Source organism: Barbus barbus, assembly GCF_936440315.1.
Source record: "Barbus barbus genome assembly, chromosome: 20".
NCBI classification, from domain to species: Eukaryota; Metazoa; Chordata; class Actinopteri; order Cypriniformes; family Cyprinidae; genus Barbus; species Barbus barbus.
This window is the reverse complement of record NC_136748.1, coordinates 1,716,943-1,734,717: the sequence shown is the minus strand read 5'-3', so window position 1 is coordinate 1,734,717 and position 17,775 is coordinate 1,716,943. Positions and strand designations below refer to the sequence as shown.

At 36.6% G+C, this 17,775-nt stretch overlaps 1 protein-coding gene across 6 annotated transcripts in view; it reads left to right on the top strand.

Annotated features, from left to right (window-relative positions):
• Positions 1-16,332, top strand: part of LOC306886318 (intraflagellar transport protein 43 homolog A-like) — a 29,811-nt gene extending 13,479 nt beyond the window's left edge. For 2 of the 6 annotated variants that reach the window (XM_079443327.1, XM_079443329.1), the window contains exons 4-9: positions 1,279-1,314; positions 2,490-2,536; positions 12,910-12,982; positions 13,869-13,944; positions 14,164-14,217; positions 15,607-16,332. In XM_079443327.1, the coding sequence (XP_079299453.1) occupies positions 1,279-1,314; positions 2,490-2,536; positions 12,910-12,982; positions 13,869-13,944; positions 14,164-14,217; positions 15,607-15,717 (397 nt within the window). In that variant the 3' untranslated portion in view covers positions 15,718-16,332. Of the gene's footprint in view, positions 1-1,278; positions 1,315-2,489; positions 2,537-12,909; positions 12,983-13,868; positions 13,945-14,163; positions 14,227-15,587 lie in introns of all 6 variants that reach the window. The other 4 variants (XM_079443326.1, XM_079443328.1, XM_079443330.1 and 1 more) reach the window with 3 other exon arrangements.
• Positions 16,333-17,775: the final 1,443 nt, after the last annotated feature.

Genomic DNA, 17,775 nt, shown 5'->3' with positions numbered 1-17,775 from the left:
TGAAGATATTTAGTAAATTTCCTACCATAAATATATCAAAACATCATTTTTGATTAGTAATATGCATTGCTAAGAACTTCATTTGAACAACTTTAAAGGATATTTTCTCAATATTTAGATTTTTTTGCTCCCTCAGATTCCAGATTTTCAAATAGTTGTGTCTCAACCAAATATTGTCCGATCATAACAAACCATACATCAATGGAAAGATGATTTACTAACCTCAAATTCGAAAAAATTACCCTTATGACTGGTTTTGTGGTCTTGGGTCACATATAGTCTGATATAGTGAGAATATGAAGGAAATATCTGATAAATCATATTTAGACTCAAACTCAAAAAAAAACTTTTTGGTGCAAATGCTGATATTTATATGATTATATTATGCTGCTTGTAAAGTAAATCACTGAGATCTTTATAAGAGTAGAGCAGATACGGACATAAAATGATCTAAATATCAGTCATCGCTCTATATCTTCAATAATATGTCTCAGTAAGATGAGATTAAAATGATCCAAACATATAATGCAATGCAATGCTGATTGAGAGATGAAGAAATAAACGCTCCTCAGAAGATGTGAGATGAAGATCATTCCTCCGCTGAGGAACAGTGAAAGTAAAGCTTCTGGAAACAAACGCTCCTCAAAAGATCCTGATGATCAGATTTGAGACGCACTGATTTTTCTAGAAAATGATTGATGGAGAATCAAGTAAAGCTGAGCTGCTTCAGTCCAGTAAGAGTTCATCTGGAGATATGACTGCAGTTATTCTGACCTTTACTTGATCAAAATCAGTCAAGATTTGACAGAAAAAGACACTGAAGCAGCAGCTGAAGCTGGACGTTTCTACAATTACACTAAACGAGCTTTTATTAGATAAAACTCTAAACTATCTATCAGAAGACAGGGAGGAGATTGAGTGTGAAACAGGTTTAACAGCAAAGTTTTGACCATGTTAATAATTTCAAGACTTTAAAAATTAAAATATGGTACAGTAGGCCTTTATAGGGTTAATGTTGTATACCTGCAATAAAGGGCCTCATCTATTTTTATTTCCAAGGTTCCTCTCTGTTTAAACACAGTGTGCAAATGATTTTTCACCACATTAAAGAGTAAAAATGATTATTTTAAAATGAAAGACATTAATGAATGCTGTTACTCCAGCTGGTTAAATTATGCAGTGTGTTGTATATGAGGGACTCGGTGGGAGAGCACGATACAGTAGACATGCAGACTGAGCAGATGAGCTGTGATTGTTGATTTGTGATGTCCTCCACAGGTCCGGACGACGGCCGGCCGCTGAAGAGCTGGAGGAGTGAGTTTCCACCTTTACTGTTTCAGTCTGACACGCAGTGATTAGGAACGGGAATGCTTGTTTATGCTCTTGATTTAAGGAGGAAATTACCATCGTACTGAAATTGTCCTTGGTTAATGCGAGAACAATCACTCTGATTAAAAGAGTTTACATATATGACCTGCGGTTAGGGACTAGATCACGAGCGCCGTCACCACTAGGACTGGACCGTATATCACAATATTCACATTATATTCACAGTGATTTGTTGAACATTATTTTATTTGTCCATTAATTTTCCTAGTTATTAGGAACTAGTTACACCTTGTCTTGTGACTGGCAAGTGTAAAAATGTTGTTAACACTTTCCATTTATTAACAATAGTTAATGCATTTGTGAAAATGAACTATCAATGATTAATCCAATTAATAATCTTTGTTTAATAAAAATAGTATTCTTCATTATTTGTTATGGAAGCTTGTTTTTGCCATGGAATAAAAAGATAATTGCAACTTTTCATCTCAAAATTCTGACTGTTATTCTTGCATTCTGAGTTTTTTTCCCCTGCCACAGACTAAAAAATAAACTATTTTAATTTTCAAAAAACTTACTAAAAAAGAGACTTTTTATCTTAATTTTTTTCTTGCAATTCTGACTTTATATCTCACAATTCAATTTTTTTCCCTCAGAATTACATTGAAAAAGTCTGAATTGTGAGATGAAAAAGTTGCAAAAAGTTTCCATCAGTTTTTTCATCTCATGGTGGAAACAAGCTTCTGTAATTTGTTCATGTTTACTCTCAGTGCATTAACTAATGTTAACAAATGAAACATTATTATAAAGTGTAACCAAAGTGTTAAATGTCAAGTATTTAATTTCTGCACCACTACCAAAGACCAAACGCTGCAAACCAAATACAAAATAATAATTATTCTCACACAGGTTTCCTCAACACTCCCATCTGCCATTACATATTATTGTCTAAACACTTAAACTCTTGCAGTGAATCTGTTTGGCTGCAATGGTTGTTTGGTTAATATGATGGATCTTATGATTGAAAAATAAGCCATTAGTAAATGCATGAATTTCAATGTATGAGCTCAGAAGCTGGACCGAAGTGTGTGTGTGTGTGTGTTGGATGGAGTATTTGTCCCTGATCTCTTGTGTTTAACATGTTGTCTGTTCCCTATCTGAAGCCGGCGACTGAGGCCACAAACCCCCGAGGGCTCTGACAATGAAAGTGGTGAGTAGATGATTCCCGCGAGCTCTGTTTCACTTCAAACACTTTTACTCTGTTTAACAGACAGCAGCGCCACAGTTTATGAAATTCAGACAAAATTCATGCTAATGGCTGATCATTTATTGTATGCCATTCCAGAAGGGTGCTGGATAAAGCAGCTCATTCAGTGAGAGTCCAGCTGCTGTGATTGATAAAGCCTACACATTCATAAACGTTATTTCATGAGATACAAACACACTTACAGTACACTAGGCTTAAAAGACCTGATAGTGTGAGGCTCAGAAACATGATCTTCAGGCCATATGCTGCTCTCACTTACAGTCTCAAATAATAACAAAAAGAATTAAAAAAACAATCAATTATAAAAATCAAGAGATTATGCAGAAATAATGTATCGGGGACAGTTGCCAGAATATTCATTGAATAACATTAAAAAACATCAGTTTAAATATACAAGCTATATATTTATACTGATTGAGCATCCAAACAAGAACAACCTAGGACTATTAGATAACAGAAATGGTTTGATTGTTAATTTTAGGAATTAAAGTCCAAATATCAATGTTAGTAGTATAATTAATTAAACAGTGTGTTTAACTGTCAGCAAAGGTCCAGCAGAGGATGCATTTTACTTTTGACAGCTTCAGGGCTTTTGTGAAAACTACAGATTGTACTTCTGTATTTTTGTATTACCGTTCACAGATTGTGGGTGTTGAAGTTCTTCTGCATTTTTTCACCACAGCCCATCTCTGTTTTCTCGAGTCGTTTAACACTGATTAAAAAAATGTGATTTCTACTGCATACACAGAAGTTTGATTAAAACTCCATCTTGTAAGCGGTGAATTACCACTTTACCTATTCAGAAAAGAGAAATACTGCTGAAAAACCTTCCCAAAAACAAAAGGGAATTGTGATATGAAATGGCCCCTTTGCACTTTCACCATCTGTGTTTCTGAAGACACTCTGAAAGAGAAATGTGACAACAGCAAACATAGGGAGTCAGTTTCAGAAATATCACTACGCCGAACCAGTTTGGATGGTCGGCACTGACATGTGAAGACATACTTTACCTCCTTTAGTGTCGTCATCATACAAACACATTCCAGGGTTATTATTCATAACTAAAACATACCAAAAAAACCCTTTGCTTGAACTAAAATAAACAGCAACTGAAATAAAATAAAGTATAAATAACTTATCTCAGCTAGATGCCAAGGCAATATTTATCATTTTTGATTTACGTACTAAAATAACTAAAACTAAAACTTGCTAATAATAACTTAAAATGAACATATAAAAATTACAAAAACACAACATTACTAAAACTTTATTTGCTAAAGCTTTTGAAAATGAAAACAGAAAATATATTTTAAAAAGTCTAATTCAAAATATGAACTAAAGCTCTAATATATATATAATACATGAATGATAATAAAATAACAGTCTATATCAAATGAATGGCATTCATACTTAGTTGGTGTTTTTGCCAAATTCACTGCCGCAGTGCTTGTGATTGTAGATGGTTGCTAGGGTTTTGTGATGCAGTTGCTAGGTGGTTTCTTACTGCTCAAAAAGCCTCAGATCTTCCTTTGGTCTTGGGTCCTTCCTTTAATATAAGCCTGTGGAATTTGATCATTCACCATGTGAAAACATCAGGAGGGACAAACAGAAATGCGATTTATTATGGTTATTATTATCATCAGTGTCAGTAATAGATTCATACTATGCATATTCTGTACTCTAGTGTGGTCAAATGATTATTTAGGTTCTGTTTTACTGACATCATGTGCTCATATACTCAGTATGAACCTCTTTCATGGAAAAGCTGCTCAAACTCATGAATAAATAAGAAAATAACATCATCTAGAGCCGTGACACATGACTTTTTGATAGAATCAGCATCAAACATCAGTTTCTGGTGCACATCATTGTCGGTTCCCTCTCGACCTGGTGTCACAGGTGGCATCGCGACCTCATTTAAAAACCGTTGTTTTCTCTCGCCGCTTAATCATGGCGTTTGCATACCGAGAGCTTTACCTCGCCGTGCTTCACATTGAACTCTGGCCCATTTGTGTCGATGGTGCATTATTCGGAAAAGTTGAGATCCAGTAGAGCGTTAGTGAAGGCTGGACATAGAGGCTTTTTGATGTCATTGCACTAAGACCATTAAATTTGACTGGGGGTCCGCGGGGGCCCGAATCTGCTGAACGCACTGCTTTAGAAATGAGGAGACGGTGTCACCTCGTGCTCATGAATATGAAGCAGCACTCGTGCGCGCCTGCATTTATTTGGATATCAGGAACACAGATGAATGTTGTCAGTGACTAAACGAGGCTGGCATTTTTAATTAGCTTTAATTAAAAATGAGAGAAAAGGAAGAAGTTATCAATGTAGGGGCTTGTTACGAGGCTTAGGGAGATGGAACTGAACCTGCATGGCTTTTGTGACAGGATTCAGAAAGTCTGAGAGAGAATTAAAAATTACTTCAAAATGACCACGTTTATCTCCTTGAGACTTTGAGGAGCATTTTAAGGCATCCAGGCTGCTTCATAAGATACTTAGGCAGCTTTGTGTGTACTATGTGTGCAATCCGAGAATGCATGACGCCAAGCTCAGTGAAATAATACCATATTCAATACAATAGCTATTTATTCATAATTGTTCATTGTAATGAAAAAAATACTGTTTTGCCCAATATATGCTACTGTTCAAAAGTTAAAATGTTTTTTTTTAAAAGAAGTCTCTTCTGCTCACCAAGGCTGCATTTATTTGATTAAAAATACAGTAAAACAGTAATATTGTGAAATACTTCAATTTCAAATAATAACTGTTTTCTATGTGAATATCTGTTAAAATATAATTTATTCCTGTGATCAAAGCTGTATTTTCAGCATCATTTCTCCAGTCTTCAGTGTCACATGATCTTCAGAAATCATAATAATATACTGATTTACTGCTCAACAAACATTTCTGATTATTATCAATGTTGAACACAGTTGTGCTACCGATGTAGTTTTTATTTCTTGAAAACTGATGCATCTTGTATTTTGTGTTTTGATCAATTTAATGCATGCATGAAAAAAAGGATCAATTTATTTTTAAAAAGTCGTACTTTGTATTACGTGATGATTAGTGCTAAATATTTTTTGGTCTCCAAATATGAAAGCATTTAGACATACAGTACATGCATTCCTAATTATTTGAATGTACAGTGATTTTTTTCAAAGGCTGGTTCACACTGTACTGACAGACCCTGGCCCGTACCGACAATCAACAGATTTAGTCACTGTTCGGACATTCTGCGCTCCATAAACAGATTGAACATTTTCAGTCAGTGCAGGATGAACTAGCCTAAGAGTTATACAAGCTATACAACTAGATTTTTACATTTAAGAAAAGTGTGAATGGGGTTTGCTCATGCATGCAAAACGTTGTGCTGTGGTTGCCATTGGTTTACAGTTGCTAGCATGTTGCTTTGTTGTCACTAGGGTACTCAAAGCGGTTGCTAGGTGCTTCGTTTCTGGCCTCATGTTTCTGTGATGTGCTGGTCTGAATTTGTCTTGGGTTCCTCCTTCAATTTGTAAAGTTTTTGTGAATGTAAAGGGAATGTTTTAAGCACTTTTATAACTTTTAACCCTTTAATGCCTACTGTATCATAGTTGCTATGCAAGTTTCTAAAGCTCCAAATAATCAACGTGATCAAAACTTTGCTGTTAAACCTGTTTCACTCACAATCTATTCCATGTCTTCTGTCATCTGATAGATAAAGTTTTTTTTTTTTATCAAGTAAAAGCTCTTTTAAGGTTGGAATACACTACACGACTTTTAAAATCTGAACCGATTTCTAAAACACTAGGCATCATACACTTACCGACTTTGTAAATAGTGACAAAGGAAAACTGGGCATCATACACTACACGACTGAAGATCATACACTGCCAGACTTTCAAGTCGTTCCGATCACAAGAAACTGACGCAGAAACATGACCCTTGTTGCTAGGAGACGCGTGACAAATGAAAACAGTGTGTCTTCTAAAATCGGCTGAAAATATCAAACATGTTTGATATCCTCCGACAGGATAGAATCAAAGTCTGAAGCTAAAAAATCGGAGACTGTGACCATCATACACTACGCGATTTTCTGTGGAATCTCAGCTGTAATCTGCAGACTGGCTCTGACTTTCCTCAACTAGCGTCAGCTTGTTCAGACTGGAAAATCGGAGGAAAATCGAGGCAAAAATCTTGTATTCCAAGCTTTAGTGTAATTTAGTGTAATTCATCTCACATCTTCCGTGGAGCGTTTATTTCTTCATCTCTCAATCAGCATTGCTTTATATGTTTGGATCATTTACATCTCATCTTACTAAGACATGTCATTGGATATATATATATATATATATATATATATTCAATTTTATATATTAAATAAACATTTAGCAGAATGTCCGAGCTGCTCTTTTCCGATTAAAAGTGAACTCTTCCTTTACATAATGTAATGATGTTTGTTAATGACTTTGTATTCTTGAAAAGTCATAAAGTTATTATTTAAAAAGTGTTTCCCGTACTGAATGTAAAGTGAATGCAAGTTTGTTTTTGTAGTTGTTTCTGTCGTGTCGGTTTTGAACTGATCAGCTTTGAGTGGTCAATGTGACAAAAGTTTTGTTCATGTTTTATTTATCAGCCTCTGGTTTAATTAACAAAGCTTTTCTTTTACTTTCTTAGCACTGTCAGCCTGTGTTTGACGGTGATTGTGTAAACGTGCACTCTCGTGGCACACCTGAACGCACTCCAGCAAAAGTCTGTCCAAAAAGAGGAGAAGGGCTGTGAAAGTTTGTCCTTCTTTGGGAGCGCTGCCACACTCTGTCCTGTCGAGTTTTGCCAATTAAAGCGGGTTCCCACTGTTCCGGGCAGCGGGCATGCGGCTCTTGGCACCGCGGCTCCTGCCAGGGCGCGCCGTGACTTCCGACCCCACACAGATGGGCTCGCAGGCAGGCCTGCGCGCCTGGAGCCCGGCCCGGCCCGAATGGACACGGAGGTCGCCGCTCTGGCCTGAAGGGTCCTGAGGGTGGCCGCCGCTGACAGGGCCCAAATGGTCGGCGCCGGGACGAGCACAAGTGTGTGTCGGGGTGGGGGGGTGCTTTCTGGGGAGCCCCTGGCCGGAGCACCGCCTCACAGCGGGAAGAGATACTGTCTTGATCACTGAATATTCATGGCCGCCTGGTCGCCGTGACAGGGGGCAGCGCGGAAGAGGATGTCAGCGCGAGAGTGAGAGAAACGCAGAGAGGGAGGAAATCAAACGCCAGTTCACACACAATATAAACAGAGCCGCGCCGAGGAGACAGACAGCATCTGTGATGATTACGGGGATTGTGGGAAGTGCTGCAACTCGCTGTAACACCCGGCAGTAGCTGCAGCATATGGCCAAGTGCGTCTCGAGAAAAACTTTATACTGCTTGCGTGGTCAGTTTAAATGCATAATCAGGCTCCAAGATCAACAAAACTGGCTTTGGCGAGTAAATAAATCTGACTGTAATAAACATGTAATTCAATTATATGCAAGTCAATTATAACAAGTCAGTATTTGTAAACTAACTGTTACATTAACTAGTGTAAATCATCAAATGAATGATTGACACCTGAAGCTTAACATTGGTGTGCTGTGCATGAAAAATTGGATGTGGAAACAGTTTTCACTCATAAATTGCTAGTAATTTTCTCAAATCATTACAGAGAAACTGCAAGTAACGCATTAAATTAAACATAATATTTTGAAGTTGAAAGACTAAATAGTTTTTTTGTGTTTAAAATGTACTTCAGTAATCTTTGTTTCATTTACAACTTCAAAAAAAATATTTTTTTTGTTAACTAGCTACATGTTGCACAAAAGAACCTTTGTTTCCACGCAGAACCATTGTGAATCATTTAAAGGTATACTCCACCTAAAAATTAAAATTCACTCATTCTCATGTCGTCCCAGATGTTTGAATTAATGTGCGACTTTATTTCTTAATATGAACAAATGTGACCCTGGACCAGAGTCCTGCACGGGTCCTGTTTGATAAACCCGCACCCGCAGTATTTAACCGAAAACCCGACCCGTTATCCGACAGCAACACTAATTTAATTCCGAACCCGACCCGTTTGACATAAAAACCGCGACCCGAACCGCACCCGCATTAAATCTACATAAGACAGACAAAACACCTTTATTTTATTTTTAATGTAACAAGCAGTTAACAAGTCATTCTGAGTTAATGTGTTTAAAAATTAATAATAACATTTAACACACGCAGCCCAACAAGTTAACAGAGAGAAAGCAAACTTTTAACGTGTAAACAATATAAAACTATTGCGTACATGTGAACAATCTATTGTAAACAGGTCAAAGGGCTTAGATTAATAAACCAAATAGCTTTTGGCTTTTCCTTCATAACCTACAAAAATATTTTATTCAAACTGTGAATAGATTAACTAGGCTACAGAAACGCGAGCAAAGAGCGTTCCGTTTAATATAATCACTAGACCTACAGCTGTCAATCAATGTCAATACAGCTGTCGATTGGCTACAGTGCTCAGTGTTTGCAAATCCCGCTGTAGAAGCCCGGTCTTCAGACAGAGCATGCGAACACAAACACGGGACAATTTGAAAGGAGCTGCCTATCAGCGTGTACTGGATTAAGTCGAAATAGTCTCGGTTATAATTGTACCCGCAACCCAACCGTGCCCGTCACCAGTCCGACCCGCACCCGACACGTTAATATTATTCCACCCGTTATGTCCAGGACTCTGCCCTGGACCACAAAACCAGTCATAAGGGTCAAGTTTTTAAATTGAGATTTATGCATCATTTGAAAGCTTAATAAATACGATTTCCATTGATATATTATTTGTTAGGATAGGGCAATATTTGGACGAGATACAACTATTTGAAAATCTCGAATCTGAGGGTACCAGAAAATTTAGAAAATCACTTTTAAAGTTGCCCAAATGGAGTTCTTGGCAATGCATATTAATAATCAAAAATTAAGTTTTAATATATTTACGGTAGGAAATTTACAAAATATCTTTATGGAATATGATCTTTACTTAATATCCTAATGATTTTTGGCATAAAAGAAAAATCGATAATTTTGACCCATACAATGTATTGTTGGCTATTGTTACAAATATACCCGTGCGACTTAAGACTGGCTTTGTGCTCCAGGGTCACAAATGTCACAGATGTTAAAGGGATAGATCACCCAAAAATTTTAATTGTCATTAATTACTCACCCTCATGTCGTCCCAAACCCGTAAGACCTTCGCTCATCTTCAGAACACAAATTAAGATATTGTTGATGCACTCTGAGAGCTCACTGACCCTCCATAGCCAGCAAGGATCCTAACAAGGCTCAGAAACATAGCAAGGAGATCGGTAAAATAATCCATGTGACATCAGTGGTTCAACCATAATTTTACAAAGCTACGAGAATACTTTTTGTGTGCAAAGAAAAGAGTGAAGATTTAGTCGCATATGCAAGTGATTTACTCGCAGTGTAAAGGGTTACTTTGCCCTCTTAGGAATTTTTTATTTATTTATTAATTTTTTTTGCAGCTGAGTTGATAACTGTAAAACGAAGCGCTCGTCACTGTCACCATTTACCCAGCCATAAATAGAGGACGGGTGGGACAAATAGCGACCAACCATTCTACTGCCTACAACAATGGAGAAACCAATATTACTGGTTATTGCTTATTTTATATTTAGTAAAATTCTTAAAAATGAGATACTAGTAATATGTTGCTGTTGTGGATATTCCAAATCATAGCAACCAAAGCGTCTCAGCTGGAAAAACTCTGTGCCACCAAAGTGTTTTCAAGTGCCACCAGCTGGTCGTTTTCAAAAGAGCACCTGACATTTTTTCAGCTGGCTAAAAACTCTTTGGTGGACACACATTATTGAATATTTATTGTTAGGCATATGGTCTATTAGTCTTTTTTGCATTTATGCAGTATACTGGAACCAAACCTGAGAAAATAGACCAGAATATTCCACTGCGTTCCTGGACACACTGTAATTCATAGGCATGGATGAGCGTGCACGAGTGCCCTATTTACAAATGATTGGAATTCATTAACATACACATGTTTAACTATCAAATCGGAAGTTTACGAAGCATTTGTGAATCCAGAGGAGAGTTTTCGGGAAGTCTGTTTTACGTGCAAATTACTCTGAATTTACTCATATATTTACGCACGTTTCATGAATGAAGCCCTTTGTGTTTATCGGAAGAAAGTCATAAACATCTAAACAATCAAATATTGAAACGTGCTGCAAATACTCACAACGCAACCAAATACAGAAAACGCTGCAAATACTCACACCGCAACCAAATACAGGAACAGGCTGCTAATACTCGCAACGCAACCAAATACAGAAAACTCTGCAAATACTCACAAAAAACTAATACAGTAAATGCTGCAAATACTCACAACACAACCAAATACAGTGAACTCTGCAAATACTCACACCGCAACCAAATACAGTAAACTCTGCAAATACTCACAATGCAACCAAATACAGAAAACACTTCGAATACTCACAACGCAACCAAATACAGAAAACACTGCAAATACTCACAACGCAACCAAATACAGGAACAGGCTGCTAATACTCACAACGCAACCAAATACAGAAAACACTGCAAATACTCACAACGCAACCAAATACAGCAACAGGCTGCTAATACTCACAACGAAACCAAATACAGGAACAGGCTGCTAATACTCACAACGCAACCAAATACAGGAACAGGCTGCTAATACTCACAACGCAACCAAATACAGCAACAGGCTGCTAATACTCACAACGCAACCAAATACAGGAACAGGCTGCTAATACTCACAACGCAACCAAATACAGAAAACACTGCAAATACTCACAACGCAACCAAATACAGGAACAGGCTGCTAATACTCACAACGCAACCAAATACAGGAACAGGCTGCTAATACTCACAACGCAACCGAATACAGAAAACACTGCAAATACTCACAACGCAACCAAATACAGGAACAGGCTGCTAATACTCACAACGCAACCAAATACAGGAACAGCCTGCTAATACTCACAACGCAACCGAATACAGAAAACACTGCAAATACTCACAACGCAACCAAATACAGGAACAGGCTGCTAATACTCACAACGCAACCAAATACAGGAACAGGCTGCTAATACTCACAACGCAACCAAATACAGGAACAGGCTGCTAATACTCACAACGCAACCGAATACAGAAAACACTGCAAATACTCACAACGCAACCAAATACAGGAACAGGCTGCTAATACTCACAACGCAACCAAATACAGGAACAGGCTGCTAATACTCACAACGCAACCGAATACAGAAAACACTGCAAATACTCACAACGCAACCAAATACAGAAAACTATATAATATGCATTCAAAATAATCACATAATTCAAGATAAGGGGGCAGAAATTGTATATATTTATATCCATTCATATAGTTAATCAATATCACATGAAGAGTGCCATTTTTTTCTTTAAAAAAATCAGGTTACAAATGTGATATTGATCTTATACAACAGTTCAATAAACAATAAGTTAATATCAAGAGACTTACGTTTTAGACATCATATTGGCTGTTTTTGCTCTATTTCACCAACAAAAAACATCCCAAACACAGCCACAGTGCTGTTTTGCGTCTCTGAGCAACATGACAAGTGTTTTGTTCCTGAATGAATCAACCGTTTAAATATTTCAGTTCAATCGCAACGACTCAGTATTTTCCAGTTTAAAACTGTAAAGCTGCTTTAACACAATCTGTATTGTTAGAAGCGCTATATAAATAAAGGTGACTTGACATCAGATTCGTTTTGGGTAAATCTTTGGTCTTTATTCTATTAATATGTTAAAATGAAAATGAAAAGAGGCAATACTGTTTGATATATGCTTGATAATGCATGTACGTTCCCTGAACTATGTTTAAATGTAAACGAAAAGAGGCTGTGGTGTTTGATATCATATTTCGTCTCATTGTAAATACAGTGAGGAAAATTATTGCAGTAGCCGAGGCAAGCTGACTGACGTTATCAAGTGCGCTGCTGTTTGCAGAATTACCGGACTAGCGTCATCCCATCTGCAGTTCACACTCCCGAGTTGAACTTGCGAAGTCCGAACTACTAAGGATGCATGTCTGAAATTTGCATACTTGGTATTGAGAAACGCAGACCTACGTCACCAGACTATTAGCCCAATCTTCACGGTACTTTAGACTGCAATGGAAACGCAGACAGCAGCAAGTGTGGGGTAAAAAACGTTTCGGTGGAAAAGCGGCTAAGATTAACACATTTTACCTGCATTTTCTAGACATCCCGGTGATTCCAGACCTGGAGGAGGTTCAAGAGGAAGACCTCACCATGCAGATCGCTGCTCCACCCAGGTATCCTTCAGTCCAAACAACAGTCATCATAAAGAAAACAAACTCTCATATGCTTCAAGATCTGCTGGATCTAGCTGAGAAACTTAGTTAAGTTAGTTAAACTGTCTATATGCTTCTGGCTTAAAAGACACTGGTACTTAATAAAGAGACTTTCTTTCCATTAACATTGCTGCATTTATTTTATTTTATTTTTTTAAAGAATAGTAGTAGGGATTTTTGGTGCCAATGACCCCCAAAAATGACAATCGCCTTGTTTTGGACCCCCTTCATAAAATATAAAGGCAGCTATTTATTTTCATGTTTACAGACCCGTTTATTCTCTTTGTAAACATAATAAGCAGCAACAAATCTTAGTTATAATTTCCCAAATAAAATAATTGGTGTTATTTTGTCACTGTACTGAAGCCGAAACAAATGACTAAAATACTTTGAAAAATGTTTCTCTTCTATTAACTTAATACAGTTACATTCAGATTGATTTGTATAGTGCTTTTCACAATAAATATCATTCCAGAGCAGCTTTACAGAGAATATTGTTTCACAAAATGTCAACCCACATACAACACTAAATAGTTATTGCTTTATATTTGCAGTAAACTTGTTTAATGTCTTAATACAAGCCTGTGCACACAAATGCAAAAACACTTGGATATGTGCAACGTTTTGAAGTGTCTCATGAATAATGGGTTTAACAATAAGTGTTCATGTCGGTTTGTCATAATATTTTGTCAAAGTTTGAATTAATTCTTAATTGGATTGATGGAGCTGAAGCGTCTTAGAATTTCATCTGGTCGTCTATCAGCAATTTAAAAGGTGGATAAAATAGTCTCTAGATGCCTTTGAGATGCTGAAACAGACACGTGTTTATGATCTCTCTTGTCTGCAGTATCCAGGTGAACAGAGTTATGACCTACAGAGACCTGGACAACGATCTCATGAAGTACTCAGCTTTTCAGACCCTGGTGAGTCACTCACCCATCATTACCCATCATTCCTTAACAACAAACACTGCTGCTTTGTGTAAATCAAGGATGCTGTAAGGAGCATAAAGCTACTGCCTAATTCATCCTTCACGTCCTACAACGTCCTACAATTTGACTGACCTGGCATTATATTGCAATGCTTCAGTATTTTCAGTAATGGCTTTGGCTAATGTTTTATCTGTATTGCATGTTTCTCAGGATGGAGAGATTGACCTGAAGCTGCTCACGAAGGTTTTAGCCCCGGAGCAGGAGGTGAGAGAGGTGAGCTCTGTCAGTAAATATAGTGTCTGTCCGGCTCTTTCTAGGCCGTGTAAGAGGGTCAGTCCAACAGATTTATGAAATATACCAGCAGCATTCTTCATCTTATACTGTCCCACAATGTGCTACAGGACAGTTCACCCAGAAATGAGCGCTCGGTCTTCATTTACTCGCCCTCATGTCGTTCCAAACTTGTATGACTTTATTCTGTGGAGCACAAAAGAAGATATTTTGAAGAACCTTCACTCTTCTATATAGAATGACAGTCCATTATGACGAGGACCAAAAACATCAAAATAATAATAAAAGTGCATATGATTCATGCAAACATGATTAATAAAAAAAAGTACATTTCTTGTGAAATGATCCATATCCAGATATTAAATAATGAATAAGTAATTAATTATTTAATGTCTGTGTGGTGTTTTAATGGCCATGTCTAGTGCTAAAGAATCTCAATATATTTTTCAGCCTTTTGATGATATTTAGTATGTCTTGTATGTTATGTATTTGTTTTAAATGGATTTTAAATGTTTAGATGAGAAATCATTGATGAAACCAATAGAGTCAAAATAAAAACAGTGAAAACAGCATGTTTAACTAAAACTGCAACTATTAAAAGCCATTTCCCATCATTTAAATAGTTGAAATAGAACAAGATATAAATGTTAAATGAAAAACTTGAATTATTGTTACTGAAAAAATTTGATTTTTTTTTTAATAATAGTAAATAATTGACAAAAATTACAAAAGCATATTACAAAAATACAAAAACTTTAACTACAATTAAAATAGTGTTTATAAAATAAAAATAATAAAAATAAAAGCAGTAATAAAAGCTAAAATAAAAATTCAAAAAACTATATAGTGTGTGTTTGTATAATATATATATATAAAATACTAAAATAACACTTTACACTGTTTTTCACTGTAAATCAATACTTTTAAGTGATGACAAATTAATAGTTTTGAATCAGATTAATTGAAATCAGTTTGAATGTCAGAGATATTTTGAAGAACCCTCTCTCTTATATACAGTGACATTATTTAAGACCAAAATGATTAATCAGAATATTTTTGAAAAAGCACAATGATTTGCATACTATATTCTGAGTGTGAGGAAGTGAAATATGGCACACGAGTCATAACATCTACTTTATTCCTACATTTTTCAATCATTTTGGAGCTTGACGGACATGCTAATTATGAACTGTCCTATATATCACATTGTATGGAAATAAATATTTGTCAGAAAATCTCCTTTTGTGTTCCTCGACAGGAGTGTAAGTAAAAGAGGACAGAAGTGTCATGTTGCTTTAAATGCACTGTATTTCTCCTGCTCCCCGGCCTCTTTCTCTCTGAAGCCGATGTGATGGTTTGCAGGAGGACGTGGGCTGGGATTGGGATCATCTGTTCACCGAGGTCTCCTCTGAACTCCAGACGGAATGGGATCAAGGAGAACGGGAAGATCAGTCTCCACTTCCTGTGGCCTGAGGATGGATTTACACGTCATGTGTTCAGATAGGACAATACTGTTAATATTGAATGTGTTTCTTGACGATGGCGTCGTGTCATTGCTTACGTTCTGTGTGTGTTTCTCATTAAGGTTAACCTTGCAAACCCAGCAACATTGCTTTTCTTAACTGGATCAATCTGGAGACATTTGTCACCGTTTGTAGTATCTGGAAGAAAGCGTAAATCCAAGGTTAATGAGTGGGGAAACTAAAATCCAGTTGATTGAGTTAAAATGAACTTTGCACATCCGAACAAGCCGGCCTTATCATTATTGACCACACCATCGACCATCTGAGCTCGTCCTGTTCTCATGAGCTTCATTCCTGCGTTTCTACCACACCGTGTGGATTAACGGCATAACCTGCTTCATTTAAAACAGAATATCAAATATATGCATTTAAATGTCTCTATTTGAAAAATGTACGTCTCATGAAATCATTCATAATCAGCAGTTAAAACTGAAATGTTTCTTTTTTTTTTTTTTTTTTTATGATGATCAGAATATATCTTGTATATTATGTATTTGTTTTTAAATGGCTTAAAAGGTTAACAGAGGATCCATTATTTTGACCAGTAGATTGAAAATAAAACCGTAAAAATAGCATGTTTTACAGTGTCTTTATTGATAAACAAAACAAATAAAATGGTTTTCAATAACTTAAATATAGCTGAAGTAGAATAAAATAAAAATAGAAATGTTTAATAACTGAAACGCACTGAAACTGAGATAAATATAAATTAAAGCAAAATAGAAATATTCAGAAAACACGCAAAAGCACATACAATTGCTAAAACTTAAACTGATAACTATGATAATTTAATACTAAAATACTTTATAAATAATACTAAAATAACACATTTTTCACTATAAATGAACACAATGTGAACAGTTTTAATGTTTTTTAAAATCTTTTATGTTTTAATAATGACGAATAGTTTAATCAACTCATTAAACTCATTATGGGGGAAAAACACAAACTTATTTGAGCGAGTTACCAAGGCAACATCTCTCATTGTTTTAAAAGTTGAAATACTAAAACAAGTAAACCAAATATAGAAAAGATACTTAAATGACAAAACACTACAAAATTGCTAAAACTTTAATTAAAATGTAAACAAAGTATAAAATTCAACTCTTTTTCCAAATATGCTATAATAATATATCAAAGGGTAACACTTTATTGTGATAGTCCACTTTAGACACTCTACTAACAGTAAGTAACTCTGCAACTACATGTCAGCTAGCAGTCATTAGACACATTAACACTTTATTTTGATGGGTCCGCAACATACAATATACTGACTATGAGAAACTTTACAAGTATATGTCAACTTATTCTACTAACCCTAAACCTATACCCTATAACAGTCTACTCTGAGTTAGTAGACATGTAGTTGCAAATAAAGTGTAAAATAAAAATAGTGTAACCTATCAGCGATACTAAACTAACACTGGCTCAAGGTCTAGCACAACTTTCAAGCGTGATGTAAGACGTTTCTCAAGAACCTGTGATGTACATGAATACAGAAACACACTCTTGCTGTACTTTGTTTCTCTGTCTCTCTCTCTCTCTCCTCACATGAGCTTTTTTGGGCTCTTTTAATGAATTCTGCCCATATGCCCCGAGCAGCTGCCGCGATGCCCCTTCCTCCCCCCCCCGCCGAGCTGTGAAGTGCCCATCCATGTACAGACAACCTCTAGCTGTCTCTCTCAGGGATGCCAGCGCCTGGCACCGCTCTCACAGCCAGTTTAGGAGGCGGCCGCTCAGATTAAAGCCCTGTGATAGCGGGTAACTGACCCGCCTCAACCAAACGCTCCCATAACCGACCCGTCGGACTGAGGATTAGGTGACAGCGAGAGAGATGCTTGGCATGAGACTGAGTCCAGCTCCTCAAAGTCACCTCTCTCTCTCTCTCTCTCTCTCTCTGTCGTTTTATCTCTCTCCATCTTGCTTTCTGTGCAGCTCCACTGTATCGCTCCTCAAGATTATGGCTTATTATAGAGATACAGCACCAAAATATGATCATTCTGTCATC